The sequence below is a fragment of the Tachysurus vachellii genome, chromosome 7 (assembly GCF_030014155.1).
Source record: "Tachysurus vachellii isolate PV-2020 chromosome 7, HZAU_Pvac_v1, whole genome shotgun sequence".
Taxonomy (NCBI): Eukaryota; Metazoa; Chordata; class Actinopteri; order Siluriformes; family Bagridae; genus Tachysurus; species Tachysurus vachellii.
In genome coordinates, this window is record NC_083466.1 from 1956518 (window position 1) to 1977500 (window position 20983).

The 20983-nt window shown below is 41.2% G+C and overlaps 1 protein-coding gene across 3 annotated transcripts in view; it reads right to left on the minus strand.

Annotated features, from left to right (window-relative positions):
* Window positions 1-19396: 19396 nt before the first annotated feature.
* dipk2aa (divergent protein kinase domain 2Aa) overlaps window positions 19397-20983 on the minus strand; it is a 19238-nt gene continuing 17651 nt past the window's right edge. For all 3 annotated transcript variants that reach the window (XM_060873842.1, XM_060873841.1, XM_060873843.1), the window contains exon 4: window positions 19397-20983. This exon is cut by the window's right edge and continues 91 nt beyond it. In XM_060873842.1, coding sequence (XP_060729825.1) covers window positions 20734-20983 — 250 coding nt within the window. In that variant the 3' untranslated portion in view covers window positions 19397-20733.

A 20983-nucleotide genomic window follows, 5' to 3' on the forward strand; every position in this document is an offset into this window, starting at 1 on the left:
GATATGGTCCCTAATGGCTGGAAACAAATCCATATTTCACAGACAATGGACAGATAATAACAGGCTAAACCACAGCCAGCACAGAGTAAACAAGGTTAACTGAAAATGATCCTCACAGGTGTCAGACCCAATCACTATTTCAAGCTCTATGATATTTGACAGCATAACTTTCTCAATGGAGTCCTTATTCATACATGCTTACCCCCTCATTGTAAGCATTCAAGCCCTGCTTTCATTCTTAAACGCATTTTTTTTAAATAGAATTACGCTATGTAATCTGGTAAGTGTCCTGATCTAGATAGATGCCTGGTCGGATATGATTATTAATTTCCACCGATGATTGATATGTTTCAGGGATCTCTTAGTCTGCCCCGGTTGTCAAAGACACCGTGTAATGTAGATGTAGCATCTAATGTCATTTCTTATGTTATGAAGTATTAGCAGAGAGCCAAGTGATTCGTATGTGATCCATATTACCTGATTTATTCTCCAGATCAGATTGGATTCATCAAGGGCAGTGGGTTACATTACAGTATTAGTTGACTTGAAGTCAAGGACCTTAATGACATAATCAGTCGAAAAATGAACCGGGATGGATGGATAGATAACGTCCATCCGTAATGTTGCTAACATTAGCTAAGCAGAGAAAATTCCGCCAGTGTTTCCAGCCAGCCAAAATCTGATCTTTTCAAATCACGCCCAAGCCACTTTTGTATATGTGGTTCTAGTTTGGATTTGTATCTGATTTGTGACTGACTCTGTGGCATGAAAAAGAACGGTCAGATCGAAATCCAGGTTGCTTTTTGACCAGTACTTAGCGTAAACAGGCACTCAGGTGATGTGGACAAAATCAATCTTGAACCAAAAATACCCGTTCTCGCCTTTAATCATTCTCCAGGAAGCCGACCCTACGTGCTCTCTCTCTCCCAAAGAGAGTCTGGCTTCAGATTTGAAGTCCAAAACAACAAACATCTCTTCACCACCTCATATCTTCCCGACATCCTTTCTACTTGATCAGATCTTTCAACAACACGTCAACCTTCCTGAGTTTGGCATACCATCATGATGACTTGTCAAAGGATATGTAACATGAGGCCTATCCTAGAGGACTCAGGGCACAAGGCAGAAGGCACCCTGGGTAGGGTGCCAACCCATCACAGGATACGGTCACAAACCCATTCACACACTACAAACAATTTAGAGATGCTAATCGGTGCGGGTGAGGAACCCGGAAAAGCTGGAGGAAACCCCCAAAGCACTGGGAGAAGATACGAACTCCACAAACATGGGACAGAGGTGGGAATCAAACCCCCAACCTTAGATGTGTGGGGCAAATGTGCTGTTTCTATAACGAGCCTGGAATAATGTGGTGGTTAAACAATTTGCCGCATCTTCTAGAGAACAGAAATGATTCTCATTTGTCAGTATACATGGCAATCCAAACCACAAATGACAAAATGTCAGTGGAATAAAATGGTACATTTGAGTAACGAGCCTAATTTTTGTAGTCAACACGAACCTCAGATCTTCCTGAGATTTTTCCTCTACTGTTAATAAGCTCTTGCGTATACAGCATGTGTCTTATTCCCAGTTAAAATCAGGAGAATAAAAATCCCTACACAAGCCACACTGTCGTTCTTGGTGCTAGTTGCTGTTTTTGTGACATATAAACCATCCTGAGTCACTTCCTGTGCTCCCACTCTTGTCAGGATCAGAATACCCACGCTCCCCTGTGGCGAGGCTCCGATTGCCTCTGATTGGCCACACTCTTCTCTGCGTGCTACACTTCTCACCTCCTCGTCTCTGAGGGGCTGACGGCTCTCTGTCAGCCTGACCATCCAGCAACAGTCTCGGGCTCTGATTAACTGCTGTACGGATGGATGGATCACCCTAAACACTCCGATTTATTTTACAGTTTCTTGGAAATTCATAATAATATATTGTTGATATTGTTGTAGAATCTTCCCATACATTGTTCCAAGCTTGTTTTGTTACCTGTGATAACTAACATTACTAACATTTATTTTACTTAACGCTATTTAGCATTTTAATTTTATGAAACTGGTTGGTTCAACCATCTTGAATCCTTCATTCTGGCCAGAAGGTGTTGCTTCATTTCCTAGAACTCTTCTAATATGCTATCATTTCTATAGTAACAACATAGTACAAAGACAAGTACTGATGGTTGATGAGGGGACGACTGTATCTGCGCTAGCATAAGGTATTGCTAAATGGATAAAAATGCTAAATGGATAAAACCTACAGTGTTTTTTATATTGGTGCTGTCGGGCGGAAACCTCGTATGTCCAAATTTGGTCAATTTCATATTTTTTCACATATCGATGCTATTGGTCAGTCCCCACGTGGGTCTGTTATTTTTACAAGTTATTAACCAATCTAAAGTCTTGAAAATAGCTTGCGCGCAAATCTCATAACTCCATTGGACACTTCAACTGTCCACCTCTTCCTCACTCCGTGGGAGAGCTTCACGGCATATTTCTCCTCAAGAAGAGTCGCAACGAATCAACACGTCTTCTGAGGTAAATGTCTTCAAAACACTGGGCTCAAAGAAAAAAAAATCTTGACCCCCACTAGTTCTGGTGCTCGTCTGAGGACAGGAATTTAGCGCAAGACAATCCACTGCAACGCGGACTAAACTCTGTGCACTGCAGATAAGGTACGGCGTTTTTTTAATTTCCTGAAAAATAACGGTTTTGGAGATACGAGGATTCCATCTGACAGGGACGATATGTAAATAAAACTCTTGTCGTATGAGAAGAATAATAGACTACATGTTTCATGGGGGAACTCTGTCCTGCTGCATCATTGATTATTCAGTTATTAAGTCTTTTGATCCATACAATGTGTATCCAGGTCTTTTTCCACCAACAGTCAATCAAGTAATAAACATATATTCAATCGAACCTGTAATCAAATACAAGCAACGAACAATATGAGTAAATCTGCTAGATTTTTTTGGACATACTGTTGGTAACCCTGGAGTAAGCATGGAATAAACTGAGGCCATGGCAAGCTCTTACTGGCCTATTCGCCGTCGAATTTCACACATCAAAAGAAGTACAGGAAATCCCCTGAGGCCACTGCAGTTTCAGCACTGCACGATGAATTCTGACGATCCTGCACACGGACCTTCAGCTCCTCCGCTGTGGTCCACCCACACTCCGCTCTCCGCCTGTCCATGACTTACTTTTATTCGTCTCTGAAGGCGTTGACATCTCTTCCAGTCTTCCTGTGCTAATGAGTTCCTGGCTAGTGGAAGAGAAAAGAGGAGGGATGCAGCATCTGCCTGGGACCCGATAAGCCATTAGGTTACGACACAATCTCGCCAAGTCTCCTGTCATGGCTACTGTCACCGGAGTAATCACCCATTAGGTCTATAAAAGTTACTAATAATACTGAAATAATATGCAGAACTCAGGTCTTGTATTCTGGATCCTTAGAAAAAGTTGGAAACAAAACAATTTAAATTAATGCGTTGGTTTCTATAGTAACAACCTAGACAGGGGTTTGAGAGAACCTCATGGTTCTGTGTGCAATGGGCCAATCAGATCTATGGTTAATCCACGGTTGCCTTAAATCCTTGAAATGAAAAGATACCTGCTAAAGGACAAACAGTTGTACCCTTGGTGGTACCTCCTCAACAATCAGGAAAGGGGACAGTTAAGCACTGTTTAATGCAAACGTGAACCATCTCATCCGCATAATCCACAATCTGAAGTCGTGACTTATTTCACCCAGGCTGAATCTCATCGTTAGTACCCTTTGAAAAGGGACGCTTTACTTCTAATTGGCTGTCAGGATATATTCAAAAGCCAGCACAGATCCCTGGCCTTCCTCAGTCTCTGAAAACTTCAGCCAGTTCCATAACTGAAAGTGTTTGGTGGAACTTTGACAGAAACGTTCATTATTCCTCTTGTCTGGTGGCTCAGTTTTTACTTATGCAGGCTTTTTTTTTCCACTTTGGTGGAAATAAAATCCTCTCATGGAGGTGTTATTCATGATGACACTGAATTCGTAATGAGAGCAAAGCTCTTGCGTGCAACAAGCTAGTAAGAAGAGCGAGCTGTGTTCTACTGTACTGATTTTGTAAGAATGTAGACTGGAAAACATTTTTTTTTTAAACAGATGAACCTCAGGAAAACGATCAGCGCTTCAATGAACTTTTAGTGTAGAAAAATGTAGCTAAGTAACATCCATAATCTTTAGGAAATTTACAATGGTTGCAAATTCCTGTTAACATTCTTGTTCAGGTAAAATTAATGATTTTGATTTTTTTTTTTTTTAAATTACACCAAATCTTCTAGACCAGGGGTCGGCAATCTGCGGCTCCGGAGCCGCAAGTGGCCCTTTCATCCCTCTGCTGCGGCTCCCTGTAGATTTGGAAAATAAATATTTAATTTAAATGTATTTTATTTTATTTAGTTAGTTTTTAAAAAAGGGGGCACGGTGGCTTAGTGGTTAGCACGTTCGCCTCACACCTCCAGGGTTGGGGGTTCGATTCCCACCTCCACCTTGTGTGTGTGGAGTTTGCATGTTCTCCCCGTGCCTCGGGGGTTTCCTCCGGGTACTCCGGTTTCCTCCCCCGGTCCAAAGACATGCATGGTAGGTTGACTGGCATCTCTGCAAAATTGTCCCTAGTGTGTGAGTGCGTGAGTGAATGAGAGTGTGTGTGTGATGGGTTGGCACTCCGTCCAGGGTGTATCCTGCCTTGATGCCCGATGACGCCTGAGATAGGCACAGGCTCCCCGTGACCCGAGGTAGTTCGGATAAGCGGTAGAAAATGAGTGAGTGAGTGAGATTTTTAAAAAAATGTCATTCTAACTTCTAAGATTATGATGATCTTGTAACATTAAAATAAACCGTGTTTAATTTGTTTGTCGCTCAAAATATGCGTCATAACCGCCGACTTGCGAAATCCGACACAGAAGCAGACGCATTTTTGGTTTGCTGCAGCCGGCGAGTTAAAATGTTGATGTCATGAATACGAAAAGGACTCAATTAGACATCGAACATTTTATTTGAAAGTAACCTTCAACTCGGCGTCTTTTTTGTTAAGTTTAGTTCAAACTGTCAAACTGCAGAAATAAAATTTAGTTTACTTGGTAGCAGTTCATTGATGTCATAAACACAACACACTACAGTTTTTTCTATACTTTCCATAAAGGTAAAAAACGATATATGCGGCGTTCTCTTCATTTTAGATGTCAAAAGGGTTTTGTGGCTCCTTGTGGTTTTTTTCCTGTGGGAAACGGGTCCAAATGACTCTGTGAGTGTTTAAGGTTGCCGACCCCTGTACTAGACTATAATCCACGCTAGTGACATAGCAACATTAATGGCCTTTTAGTAATTTCTATGACTTTTCTTCTTTTTTTTTTTATTACATTTCACAAAAGAAAAAAAACAAAAAAAAACCATAATGATGGTGCAAAACAAATGGCACCCCAAAAAGCGTTCTTATTCCTATTGAAGCAATATATTGTAAGGAATATTTATATCCCATGTAAGGGAAGTCAGATTTAACCGCATAATCATGGAACTGACAGCTAGCGTGTGCACAGAGGTAATGATTTATTCATGTTGAAGCGTTTGACCTGACAGCAGAACTGCACTTATTTTAAAATAGGTTAAGGTTTAGTGTTTACTCTGCGTAATGATCTGTTCGTTCATAATGCTTGACAAAATAAAAAAAAAAGTAATATATAACTGCAGCAGCTTTATATAAAAAAATAAATAAGTAAAAAGCAAACAAACTCAAACTCAGTGTGAGGGGAAGCATGTTGTCGTTATCGTCTAACAGCTCATTAAAGCCAATCTTCTTCTCTTCTTTTAGTTCGGTCTCTCGCTCTCTCGAGGCTACGAGCAATCGAACGTAATTCAAGTTTGTTTGGGTTTTTTTTTCCTCACACAAATAAGATACAGGGTTAGACACCTGTCAATCAATTCTAGTGGGAGGGATCAGTCGTCATCATAAATTAGCGCATACTTAAAATAGAAAATATATCCCGCTTGCTCCAATATGGAATATAGGATAATTATGTTTGTAATAAGTAGGTAATAACACGTCAGGGGTGGCGCTGTTGGAGGGACATGTCGAAGTTGGTGGCTCAGCTGGTTAAGGCTCTGGGTTGTTGATCGGAGGATTGGGGTTCAAGGCCCAGCACAGCCAAGCTGCCACTGCTGGGCCCTTGAGCAAGGCCCTCAACCCTCCCTGCTCCAGGGGTGCTGTATAATAGCTGCCCCTGCACTCTGACCCCAACCTCCTCAGTTAGGGTATGTGAAGAAAAGAATTCCACTGTGCTGTAATGTATATGTGGTGATAATAAAGGCTTCTATGCCCCCGTTCTATAAAAGTCATCGTTAACAACCCTGATGTCCTTTTACATCATTGCACTTGGTTAATCGATCAGCATTATATCAGTTTGGAGTTAATGGACACCAGTCGGAATGGAGAATTTCATTCCACAGCAATAAAACGAGTGAAAACTTCACTCATTTCTGGAAAAAAAAAAAACCTCAGTTAAAATCCAGCTGCGATTATTTCAAATATTTATCTGCTTGTAAGAGTCATGTAGATCGTGTCAGTCCAGTGATATCTAGTTCAGCTCCCTGGAGTGATGGAAATGGAGTTCCTGATTATGCTTTGAGGACGTCAACAAAGCCGATGATGAAAAGACGTGAAACGAAACCGGAGTCTAAATTCCCCCAAATGGTCCCCAGTGCACTTTCAAAGCATCTGGCTGACTGACACTTGTTATGACTTTATGACAATGTCTGTATGTTTAATACCAAAATATTGTGTCTGTGTGTGTATCTGTGCTGTGTCTAAGGTCTTACCAAAGAGTCGTCTATATTAGCACATGGAGCTCTGGGTTTAGTGGGATGGAAACTGGGGCAAGTCACAGCATGCTGGTTTGTGCCGTCGGTTCCAGTCTGACCCACTTTCATCCATCTCTTCAGTCCAGCCAAGCTCGATCACCCAGAAACAGCGAGACGTCGCTGATCTCCATCTGACGCTCGCGATCTCGCCGACGGACTGGGGTTTCCGCTGGGATTTGAGATGAGATGACCTTTGTGAAAAATCTCACATTTTAAAATAGAAGATTTTTCAGCAGGCCAGACTGATGTGTGCATCGCCGACATAGTTTACAGTTCTCTATGTCCTCTTTGTCCTCTGGGTTCATAAGAGTGCAGTTTTCAAAGGAATTTTTCAAAACACACACAGATCGGGGATAGAAAATACAGACTAATTTGAAATACGGACGAGACTGAAAATATAGGCAAGCATAAAATAAATAAATAAATAAATAAATAAATAAATCACTTTTAGCTGGGTTCGATTCCCGCCTCCGCCTTGTGTGTGTGTGGAGTTTGCATGTTCTCCCCGTGCCTCGGGGGTTTCCTCCGGGTACTCCGGTTTCCTCCCCCGGTCCAAAGACATGCATGGTAGGTTGATTGGCGTCTCTTGAAAATTGTCCGTAGTGTGTGAGTGTGTGAGTGAATGAGTGTGTGTGTGTGCCCTGCGATGGGTTGGCACTCCGTCCAGGGTGTATCCTGTCTTGATGCCCGACGACGCCCGAGATGAATGAATGAATGATTTGAAAATAGAAAATAATTACAAAAAAGTAAATAATAAATATTATTGGAAATAATAAGCAAGTCTGTAGTAATAATAAGCAAGTCTGTAGCAAGTCAAGTAGTTCATCACGCTATGCAAATAATTAGCCAGAGTTTGAAGGACAAACCGACCTAGCGCCCATCAGATAAGCTTAATTATGTTTCCTGAAGCTAGCCTAGTCATGCTTAGAGAATTCAAGCTGCATTAAATAATCCTGTGTTTAGTGTAAGGAACGTTCTGATTTATGGCAATCTCATGTTGTGTACGCACTCATGCTTCAGCCTCATTACAGATGATGATTAAATGATAGATTTAGCTTTCGCGCGTGAGAGAGCTCTGATTATAAGGACGTGTGTTAGCGGCGTCGCTAACGAGCTGCTCCGAGGCATCCTCCTACCGCACAGTGATGCCAGATTTGCAGTGACGTCCTCGTGCTCTTATAGCGTCAAGAAAGCAGGGGCAAAACGTACTCATTAGTTTTCCTGCCCTCTGTTTTTATTGTTCTTATTTATTACCAACCTTTCTCTTTTGTATCTCTTACGCACTTACAGTACAGGGTCATGTTTCTCTGATTCCATTTCAGACTTGCTTATTATTTCCAATAATATTTATTATTTACTTTTTTGTAATTATTTCATAGAAGATCATTCATTCATCTTCTCCCGCTTATCCGAACTACCTCGGGTCACGAGGAGCCTGTGCCCATCTCAGGCGTCATTGGGCATCAATGCAGGATACACCCTGGACGGAGTGCCAACCCATCGCAGGGCACACACACACTCTCATTCACTCACACAATCACACACTACGGACAATTTTCCAGAGATGCCAATCAACCTACCATGCATGTCTTTGGACCGGGGGAGGAAACCGGAGTACCCGGAGGAAACCCCCGAGGCACGGGGAGAACATGCAAACTCCACACACACAAGGTGGAGGCGGGAATCGAACCCCCAACCCTGGAGGTGTGAGGTGAACGTGCTAACCACTAAGCCACCGTGACCCCCCATTTTCAAATCAATTTTATTTTATCGATTTTTTTTCACTTCTTTTCTTTCAGTTTATTTTTATTCAATGATTTTAAATTGGACAATTATTTCATTCTTATATATACATATACATATATATATTTTATTTATATCTAAATATTTAAGAATCTTTTTCTTTCCTGTTATTCTGTTTTTGTGTACCTTCCTTTTACCGTGTTCAATTTTTTCCTTTAATTGTTGCCACTCATTTTTCGGTGGCAGGTGTAAAAAGTGGAGTCACTCGGAGATCTCAGTGGTGTTGTAGTTTAAAAAGAAACACAGACTGAGCCGAGACTCCACGCTCGCTCCCTGTGCACGTTGTTGCCGTTGCCGAGAGCGACGGAGACTCCGGGCTAATTTAGCGCTTGGAGGAAGCGCCGGTCGTGTGATCGTGTGCTGGAGCTGTGGTTCACCACGACTGAAGGTTTGTGAGAGAAGAAGGAGGTCGAGAGCAGAATTTTCAGCTGTTTCATCTCATTTTAAGCCGTTCAGCCTGCGGGAGGCTTCACTTCAAACGTGTGGACGTCGTCGCTGAACTCTGAGACGCTGAGACTTTTCACACAGAGCCACTTTCAGCTCAACACACACTGCTGCTCTCACTGCTTTCTGTCTTTCCATCTTTCTTTCTTTTCTTCCTTCCTTCCATCTTTGTCTTTCCATCATTCTTTCTTTTCTTCCTTCCTCCCATCTTTCTTTCTGCCTTTCTTTTCTTTCTTTCCTTCCTCCCATCTTTCTTTCTTTTCTTTCTTTCCTTCCTCCCATCTTTCTTTCTGTCTTTCTTTTCTTTCTTTCCTTCCTCCCATCTTTCTTTCTGTCTCTTTTCTTTCTTTCCTTCCTCCCATCTTTCTTTGTCTCTTTTCTTTCTTTCCTTCCTTCCATCTTTCTTTCTGTCTTTCATTTCTTTCTTTCCTTCCTTCCATCTTTCTTTTCTTTCTTTCCTTCCTTCCATCTTTCTTCCTTCCACCTTCCTTCTTTCCATCTTTCTGTCTTTCTTTCCTTTCTTCCATTTTTGTCTTTCCCTCATTCTTTCCTTCCTTCCTTCCTTCCTTCCATTTTTCCGTCATTCTTTCCTTCCTTCCATCTTTCAGTCATTCTTTCTTTCTTTCCTGCCTCTCTGTCTATCTGACAGTTGACTTGGTCGAACTGGTCAAAGAGTTAAAGAAGAGACAAATAAATTAAATTTGTAAGTGCAAAAATGTAAATATGAAAACAGTAAATAAATAAACAAATTAAATAATTAATATATAACCACAAAAAATAAACAACTAAAGAATTTAAATTAAATCTGTAACTGTTTGCTTTAGTCCTAAATAATGACGTGAGGTGAAACCTTTTTCTATCCAAAGTATAAAACTGTATTTCTGTTTCCGACGACTTTTAGGGAATGAGACGGAGTGCAATTTGTTCTTAAAGGAAACGCTGAACAAAAAGACAGATTTTCTGGGTGTATTTCTGATTAAAATGAAAGATAATCCTGTAACATTCCACTCATCCACAGATGGCAGGCAGATGGCCGAGCGAGCTGGAGTCGAGGCCTGAAGTCGCTGCTGGATCCCTCCCAGGTCTCACCTTTTCAGCCCAGACTTTTCACACGCTTCCACCACAGAACAGCGAGATGACGTTAATGAGGATTACGAAATATGGTAATCGTTCAAAACAGGAGTCAAATATAAATGAGTCTCTGCTTTTGGCAAACTCCGACCACCAGGTTGGAACCATCTCTGAAGTGCAGAACAGATGGAACTCAGACGGGTTTGTGGGCCTGTTTGCTCAGACCCAGTTTTTCAGGGATTCAGGTCAGTGCTTTGTTATGGTCACTCCAGTATTTTCACTTAGGATCACTGACATGATTGAAGACCCAGTTGTGACCAAGTTAAATTGAACTTCCTGCATGGTTTCTTGAAGTTTTTCTTCAATGTTTCTAGATAAACCTCCATCTTCATGCCACTTAGGTGAAGTACATCCAGTAAAATAACATCGCCATGCTTCACATGTTTTCCTCCATACACAGCTGGCCAGAGAAAAGACTGGTGTTCACCTGCAAACATCAACATGCCTTTTTATATATACTGATCTTGGCATAGCGACTTCTTTGCACGACAACCTTTCAGGCCTTGATGACACACGATGTACACAGGAAGTACCATCAGTTGTTTTGTAATGTCTCTTAAGGTGCAACAAGACTTGCTGAGGTCCACATTTTCTGAGGTCTTGGCCGAGTTCCTCCGCTTTTCCCATAGAATCAAGAGCTAAATGCACATATTTATGTCTTTCTTTTCTTTCTTTCCTTCCTTCCATCTTTCTTTCTGTCTTTTTCTTTCTTTCTTTCTTTCTTTCTTTCTTTCTTTTCTTTCTTTCCTTCCTTCCTTCCATCCATCTTTCTTTCTGTCTTTCTTTTCTCCTTCCTTCCATCTTTGTCTTTCCATCATTCTTTCCTTCCTTCCAACTTTCCGTCATTCTTTCCTTCCATCTTTTCGTCATTCTTTATTTCTTTCCTTCCTTCCATCTTTTCGTCATTCTTTATTTCTTTCCTTCCTTCCATATTTTCGTCATTCTTTATTTCTTTCCTTCCTTCCATCTTTCCGTCATTCTTTATTTTTTTCCTTCCTTCCATCCATCTTTCCGTCATTCTTTATTTCTTTCCTTCCTTCCATCTTTTCGTCATTCTTTCATTCTTTCCTTCCTTCCATCTTTTCGTCATTCTTTCCTTCTTTCCTTCCTTTCATCTTTTCGTCATTCTTTCCTTCTTTCCATCTTTTCGTCATTCTTTCCTTCTTTCCTTCCTTTCATCTTTTCGTCATTCTTTCCTTCTTTCCATCTTTTCGTCATTCTTTCCTTCTTTCCTTCCTTCCATCTTTTCGTCATTCTTTCCTTCTTTTTTTCCTTCCATCTTTTCGTCATTCTTTCCTTCTTTCCTTCCTTTCATCTTTTCGTCATTCTTTACTTCTTTCCTTCCTTCCATCTTTTCGTCATTCTTTCCTTCTTTCCTTCCTTTCAACTTTTCGTCATTCTTTCCTTCTTTCCATCTTTTCGTCATTCTTTCCTTCTTTCCTTCCTTCCATCTTTTCGTCATTCTTTCCTTCTTTCCTTCCTTCCATCTTTTCGTCATTCTTTCCTTCTTTCCTTCCTTCCATCTTTTCGTCATTCTTTCCTTCTTTCCTTCCTTCCATCTTTTCGTCATTCTTTATTTCTTTCCTTCCTTTCATCTTTTCGTCATTCTTTACTTCTTTCCTTCCTTCCATCTTTTCGTCATTCTTTACTTCTTTCCTTCCTTTCAACTTTTCGTCATTCTTTATTTCTTTCCATCTTTTCGTCATTCTTTCCTTCTTTCCTTCCTTCCATCTTTTCGTCATTCTTTCCTTCCTTCCATCTTTTCGTCATTCTTTCCTTCTTTCCTTCCTTCCATCTTTTCGTCATTCTTTATTTCTTTCCTTCCTTCCATCTTTTCGTCATTCTTTATTTCTTTCCTTCCTTCCATCTTTTCATCATTCTTTCCTTCCTTCCTTCCATCTTTTCGTCATTCTTTCCTTCCTTCCTTCCATCTTTTCGTCATTCTTTCCTTCCTTCCTTCCATCTTTTCGTCATTCTTTCTTTCCTTCCTTTCATCTTTTCGTCATTCTTTATTTCCATCCTTTCTTCCATCTTCCATCGAGTTGCTTGGCTTTTCCCATAGTATCAAGAGCTTAATGCACATGAACGCACATGAACGCAACCCATTTACCTCCTAATTATAATAAATTAGCCAATCAAAAGTTTCTAAACATCGTTATGTTCATTTCCGGAATGTTCTCGGACTGTTTAAGACGCAGCCGACTTGTATGTATGTAAATGTTTGATCCAGTGGAAATAATCTATATAATCGAATAATATAATTCTAATTGACTTTAAAAATAAAAAACAAAAACAACAACATCTGAAAAAAGTTGAGGCTCTAACTGACTAGTTGAAAGAAATAAGCTGAGGAAGAATATATTTAGCCTAGACGTTTGTTAACCATCAGCAGATTAAACTGCATCAGCTAATTGTCACGATAAGCGAGACACTTGAAAGCACGCCGTCCTATTTCTTGGTGACTTTCCAATGGTTTAAATGTGTTATGAAGCTCCGACACTGGAGACTGGAGACAATGAGAGTATGACAAGCTGATAGAGATCAGTGCTTCAGGTATATCACGAGTTTCCCTATTGGTACTGGGGATTTTCTATGAAATCAAAGGAGGCAAGATGTTCAATATGTAACTTGAAGCAGGATGGGATGTGACGGGACGTGTCACGCCAAATATAAACGCTCCACCGAACTTCCACAATTGCAGTTTCCATCAAGGACACACTGCTTTGCTCTGCAGCACTCATCACTTCAGTGAAGGCTTCATCCTGGAATAGTGCTGTCATGTTGATTTCCCTCTCTCCATCTCTCTCTCTCTCTCCCAAACCTTTCTAGGTCACAGGAAGTCCTTAAAGCAGTTTTATCTTAAGCCTCTTATCCTGCCTCTCCCCTTCTGCCCCCATAATCAGAGTAAGGGATAGATATACAGAGAGACTTTATACATTTCCAGAAAGGTCCATCTGTCTAAGTCTGAGATAACAGCGGTCACGCTACTCCCTGCTGAAGGGGAATATCTCTCCTCCTACACACACACACACACTCCATAACATGTAACATGTATTAAATCAAGTAGCACACACTTTTGTCACCACACAATTCTGTGTTTCACAATTGATTCTGATCCAGCAAGCAAGCAATCTTACTATAATGCATTAAATTGTCCTGTGGGCGTACAAGCTACCTACAGTTTGGGTCCTGCTCCTTTTTGAACCTTAGCTACGTTTAGTGAATGGCGTTTAAATGAAAAAAGTGCACTGAAGTCTGATTCAGACATGATGTAGTGCTGTAGTAGTAAATCTTGTACATTTCCTCAGAGATACAGGATCGCTGCTCGCTAGGAAAGAAGCCATGTTTGTGATCGTTGGCTTCGATTCAACTCCTAAAGAGCAGTCGCCAAGTACTACAGCGCTGATCCTCGGCTGATCCTCCGGGTGTAACGTTGATCAGAAAGCAGGAAGTTAGTGAGCCTGGTGTTTTAGTTGGCATGATACAGCGAGCCTGGTGTGGAACTGGGATGACTCCATTGATCCTGTCACGTTGATAAAGAGGCCTGGAGTGTGCCGAGTCTGAGTCAGCACGTCGATGCGCTTCATCTGGAGGCTCCCCTGCGGACCCTTGCTCTGCTCCAGTAATAACGACAGGAGGGAAAAAAACACTGGTCGGCTCATAAAGGCAGGAAACAGAGCTTTAAAAAAGGGGTGTGTGGATGTTTTAAACACTACACACTGCTCCAGAGTGGTGAGGGTGAGAATCTTTGTTTTGTGTGTAGCCTAGCGTGTTGTTTCTTGGTCAATAAAGCCGCGTGGTGCAAACCAACGATAAAAATAAGAAAAAAAGGATTTAGAGAACTTGGTAAAGAAGAAGAAGAGAGAAAAGGATCTGGGAAATCATTAAAGGTGTTGTGCACAATCTTTGTTGACAGAATGTTGACATTTTGAAATCACAAAAACAAACACGCCCCTAACCCAATTAGGGGTCACCCCTATTTTGATAGCTCCGCCCCACACATATACATACATATGTAACCCAGGCAACTATTATGGCGGAACCTGCTGGGGCGGCTGGCCGAGGGGATATTTTTATCAGTAAATGAACACAATGAGTAATACTATGGTAACACAAATGTGTTTTTGTAGTACTGTGTGTTGTACCGTGAAAGGTTTAGCTCCGTTTCACGCGGAAGACGACGTTCGACACCTACAACCCGAGACAGAGGTAACGGCAGGTATCCGCCATGTCAATGTTTCAGTCGCTTTCTGATAATGTCAGACACGCGCACTGAACACTCTCTCTGCTGCATATTGACAAGACACGCCCCTTTGTGCTCATTGGCTACACGTTTGTTTTGTTTGTCGGCCCGACGCATTTTTCAAACATCGTGCACCGCACCTTTAAAAGAGAAAGGAAGGAAGGAAGGAAGGAAACCCACAATGAAATAAATAGGAGCAAATAAATAATACACTGTATAATTTTAAGACTCCTCAAGTGCGTATTTTACGTAAAATGATCAATTTACAACAGTAGTTGCTTTAGAGTTCTCTCACATACACAGTATTCCATAGCTGGTGACTTTGTACTCACTTTGTGTCCTTTGTTCAAGGCTATGAGTCAGTGGGAACAGCAAATATGGCAAACCTCTACACTCTGGGAAATGAACTGACCCAGAAAACCAGGGTTTTAAAAAACAGCAGGCACACAAACGGCATATCTTTGTTCAAAACCGGAATATACGCCCACGACTTAACACCAAAGACCGACCAAGATACGTTTATATGGTTTTAAATCAAAATATATCGTGTTCTGTATGTTTAAGGAAAGAAGACTTGTGTTGTATAAAATTAACAAAACACTTCAGGACATGCTGGTTATAGGAAAATTAACTTCAGCTTGACTCATCTTACTACCGGGACTCATCAATCCACCACATCCTTGATTGTTTTCCTATTACACCATGTATTTGAATACAAAATAATTCTGTTTCCTCACCATTCAGAAAGCTTCCCTTGCGATAAAGAACGTATTCTTAAACATGGCAAATGTGAACCCTGCTGATGAATGGCCTTGGACAGTGGTTCAGGTTTGGGCTTCAACTGGGCTAAGTTTGGGAGAACTTTTTCATCTAGAGTCAGCAGATCTCGCTGAAATTGTACATGAATGTAGTTGTCATGTTGCCCTTTAGATGTCTGTAAGCTTTTGATTCTCTCCAATTTTTCAGCTGAACCTCAATATAAGGTGTAGTCAAAGTTGCTTGCAAATGTATCAGGCATCAATCTTTGCTGCTGTCTGCTTGACAAATTTCAGCCCTCTTCTTGGTGTAAAGAGGGTCATCTTTGAGTTCACTTCCTTTTCCAGCTCATCATTTACAGCGAGATTGTAGCTCCAAAATTCATAAACAAACATCACCCAGGATTTGATAGTCTGTCAAAAACATTTGGGGTTCCTTAGTGACACAAAGGTAATGGAATTGTCCTACTGTCAGAAGACCATGATGTTGAATCCTGGTAATGTATCTGTAGCTTTGAGTCCAAGTGAACTCACTACTCCTACTCTCTGGATGGTTGGGACAGACATCCAATCTTCCACACAGTAGCCAATAGTTTCAAGTCTCTGTATTGATGAACTGGTAAATCAGCGATCCCTTTCTTAAGGCATGAGCAAGACTTGGTTACGACTCAGCATCCTGTAATGTGAAGGAATGAGACCCAAACTGTCAGGTGTGAAAGGCTAATAACCGACAGAAGAGTGTTATGGAAGTAGAGACGTAGTATGACCTTTGTTATTGTGTGTCCTTTCTCTCGGTTATGCTAGGGTTTTTTTTTTTTTTTTGCCTTGGCCTGCCTGATGCAATTAACCAGTAAATGTGTAATAATATTCCCTCTGTGTAGTTGCTGTAATTCGTGATTACATCACCACTGTGTTTCTTTATATACTGCTCAGTAACAATTTCCATCCATTCATGCTTTTAATCCTAATTCGGGGCATGACAGTGAGCTGAAACATCATCCTCCAAGGCTTTGTTAAAAAGGAATCATAACAGTTACCAGGTTGCTGGTGTTTGGACCATTGTTCAGCGATCCAGAGTGTGTTGTACTGTATTATTCTGGGCAAATCTTGTAGTATTGGGGCTCAAGACAAAAACCTGCCATTTACATCAGTCACTGCATAAATCTTGTAGCTAAAGAATTAGATCTGGTTGTCTGGTGTCTGGTTGTAGCTTGTGATTATATTGTTCCTTAAAGTAGCACGGATGGAAGGTTGTCTATGCCAAGAACAACGCGATACACAGAACTGTAATCAGATCACCATCTAGACTTGAAGACTCTGCTGTGGGAGGATAGCTGGTGGGTCCTGTCTTACCAATAATTACAAGTTTTGCATGTTTCTCTGAGAGTAATGAGAGCGTGGCTATTCTGTCACTCGGCCGAGCTGCTTTTCTGAATGTTTTCCCACCATTTTACATTTGCACATGTGGTCGTCAGGCAGAATAATGCCGACCCGCACACATTTGCGTACACAGGAACGTTCATACGCGGCCTCGACCAACGGCGCAGCTGTGGATGTTATCACGCTCTCAGTTTGGTCCTGATCTTTATTTTTACTCTTACTGCAATGAAAGAGAACCACGACTAAGAAAAGTTGCAACTAAGAAAAGTTTTCCAGGAAAGTCTGAAAAAGGACATTTTCACCACATTGTCCTCTCTGAGTAACAGTAAGGAAAACAAACTACCTTAATGTTTGCCAGAAATCATAAACATTTTGGTTCTGGAGGTCCATAATGGCTGTGTGAAGATATTTTTTCTAGGATAAACAATTGCATGTCTGGAGACAAAGAGTGTACAAATAAACCTTAACTGGACCGTTTTCATGAAACAATATCTTTGAATTAAACATTTAAAACTCAGGGGTCACGTGTGTTGATGCCATCATGGACTAAAAGAATGAATAGATGATATTTACCCTGGGGGCAGAGGTGGCTCAACTGGTTAAGGCTCTGGGTTGTTGATCAGAGGATTGGGGTTCAAGGCCCAGCACAGCCAAGCTGCCACTGCTGGGCCCTTGAGTAAGGCCCTCAACCCTCCCTGCTCCAGAGGCGCTGGATCATAGCTGCCCCTGCACTCTGTCCCCAACCTCCTCAGTTGGGGTATGTGAAGAAAAGAATTCCACTGTGCTGTAATGTGGTGATAAAGACTTCTATGCTCTGTTCTATTTTAAAAAATTTTGGACAAAAACAAGGAATTTAAAAAAAAAAAAGAAATGTAGATGTGCTGTGTAACAAAATGACCAAGAAATCTAAAAATTAAAAAAAAAAAAAAAAATACTGACAATAAAGGAAATTTCTGGCCACAAGCTTCAGGATCTTAGTTACAATCTCATTGGTTCACTGAACTTCCAGCATATCGTCGCTGTCGGGCGGAAACCTCGTATGTCCAAATTTTGTCAATTTCAAATTTTTTCACATATCGATGCTATTGGTCAGTCTTGGTCAGTATTGGTCTGTTATTTATACAAGTTATTAACCAAAGTCTTGAAAATAGCTTGAGCGCAAATCTCATAACTCCATTGGACACTTCAACTGTCCACCTCTTCCTCACTCCGCGGGAGAGCTTCACGGCATATTTCTCCTCAAGAATTGTCGCAACGAATCAACACGTCTTCTGAGGTAAATGTCTTCAAAACACTGGGCTCAAAGAAAAAAAATCTTGACCCCCCGCTAGTTCTGGTGCTCGTCTGAGGACAGGAATTTAGCGCAAGACAATCCACTGCAACGCGGACTAAATGCTGTGCACTGCAGATAAGGTACGGCGTTTTTTTAATTTCCTGAAAAATAACGGTTTTGGATATACGAGGATTCCGCCTGACAGCGACGATATACAATACTGAACACCAGACTTTAAAAATGAATAAATAAAATTTTTTTTTTTTTTCTTTTTTGAGGAATAGGGTTAAATAAAACCATTTGAACCTGGAGTGCTGAAAAAAAAATAAATTAGATAAACCTTGTATCATATTTCAAATTGTTTTTACATCATCATTATCTCCACTTGTGAATCCTGACCCGGTCATATTTCTATTTTGGTGAGCATTCATCCAACTCCTTCCTGGAATCTAAGACACCTTTATCCTAAATAAGCCTGAGGTAAACTGATAGCTCCGGCTAAAAGCATAAACAGGCTCGGAAAGCACTTTCAATTTCAACGACAAACGAAAGCTAATAGTGCAGTGTGTTACAAATTGCGCCATGCTAACGGGTCAGGTTTTAAATCCCATACGTTCTTTTTTTAATCTCAGGATTATTAAGACCGTTATGAAAAATAGAAAGCAGCGCGTTCGGATCAAAAGGTTGCATCGACAAAATTTCAGGTCCTGCTTAGTCACCTTTTGGATTTTTTTTTAACTTCAGTAACAGTACACTGCTTTCAGGCTTCGGCGTCACCGCGGAGAAAAGTTATTTTAGACTATATTTAGACGACTCAGTGTGTGGGTCAACGTGTTTATGCTGAACTTCATCCCCACGGAGATGTTAATATCAACAACCTCACCTTCAACAATTATTCACTGCTGAAATATGAACTATTAACCGGGTTGGTTTCTTATATTTACCTTGCCGGGGAATCGAGGCAGGGTTTTGATTCATACAGTCAATCCTTTGATTCCATCTCCACCTTCTTCTCAGAACAAGGATGTGTGTGTTGGCTGTGTTCCAGTGGAAAGGAAATCTATACTAAGTGCATACACACAGATACACACACACACACATGCTTCTGTAATTGAGGGGACCAAACATTCGTTTGATTATTTACCTGCACACATCTGCACACCCTGATATTTTACAGCACAGCGATTTGTAACCGCTGTAAATTTTAATTGCACTTCGTATCATTTCCTCAACAGCTTCTTAACAAGAAACTAAAAAAAAGCACAAACTGTCACGTTTTTGTCATGAAGACTTTCCTGCGGTGGAAAAACCTACTGCCTGTTACAAAGGTGCTGAAACCGGATACATCCTGGAGACACAAATACGTAAAACGAACCTCTAGCGCCAGAGTGAGTTCTAGATGCCGTGTCGGCCAATCGTAGCGGAGATCGACAGCCGGGAACGAAAAAGAGATGCAGGAAGTGCAGAGAATGATTTAGAACAAACTTTAATGTTTTTTAATCGAGTTGTAAAGACTGAAGGCACAGTAAGACCACATTTACTGAGTAGCCTTGAAGGGCACAGAGGATATGACTGAAAACAATGCAAGGAACATAAAAAGAAAAGAAAAGAAAGAAAAATCACACACCAGTAACATATGAATCTATGGAGCAAAATAATCAAAACAACAAAAATGACACCACGTTGAAAAGGCTCTGAATTCGACGACCGGACATGTAGTGCGAGTCACCTCTGTAAACTCGCTGCTCATTTTGTAGTGCAAGGGTTACTTGATGTTAGAACAAAAGTATGGGCCGGCGTCGGTACACGGTTACAGCTTGGAAAAGAAAACTGTACTTATCTTCTTGAGCCATAAAAGTAATTATTAAAATGAAAAATAAATTTCTTTGGTATCTTCTTTTGCATACATCACAAGGGTTTTGCTAACATAGGGTCCTATGAGATCCGCTTAGCTTCGTAACGTAAAACGTTTCAGATTGGTTTGTTTTTAGCTAGCGTAGGTTACATCTAGTGTAACTTATTACGTGCTGATCGTTATTCCATGGTGCTAATCGTTATTCCCAACGTCGTTAGCTACCTCATTTTATGTGATTTCCTGTACATTTCAGTTCGATTAGCGATACGGACAAAATATTCGAATGGCTGAAATATTGTACTCGTTTGAATTTTTCACATACAGGGAATTATGGGATGCATTTACTGCATGTCTGCAATCAGTGCCTCGGTTTTGTCGTCCCGCAGAACTCATAGGGCCCTGATAATGTGTCCTAATGAGGATGGGTAAAAATTCAACATTTTCAAAAAACAAACAAACAAAAAAAAACCTGCAACATTTTCCCCCGACATGGAAAAAAAAAAAAAAAAAGACCTCTCTTGATAAACACTAAAAACAAAACAAGGCTTTTTTTCTGTGAACCTGGGACTCTGCTTTGGGGTCATTCCTCTACATGAGCCTCGATAAATTAAACATAAACGTCGTTAGAGGATCGTGATCAGAGGCCAGACGGAGCAAGTGTGTATTACACCCCCCTATTACCGATAACAAGGCTCCTGTATTAGAATCGACGCAACATCACACACACACACACCACTGCAGCTCTTCACTCAGTGCTCACAGCCAGGCCCATGTGCAAAACTCCTTTAATTAGCATCTATCAATGCTACAACTTTCAGCAGGCAGCAGTTCCAAAAAAAAAAAAAATAAAATAAAAATAAAAGTGTCTCAGAGCACGGCCGCTTCACTTTAACGAGACTGATTTTATATCCGCTGTGTCCCGGGGCGGAGGAAGTCCGCCTCTCTCCGTGTACTACCTCTTAGCGCTAGCTTGTTCTGTCAGTTGTGTCAGGTACTCGCGCAGTTCCTTGGCTGCCTGGAAACGTCCATAGTGCTTCCGAGGCCGGGCGCATTCGTCCAGCAGCGCTGCAAGATGGCCGTCTTGGGTGATGTCAGGGGGCGGGTCGTGGAGGAGGCCGCCGGTGGAGCCGCGCCACGTGGCGAAGCGAGACAGCAGATTCTGGCAAACTGCGTAGTAATTGTGGTCGACGGTGACCCGCGAG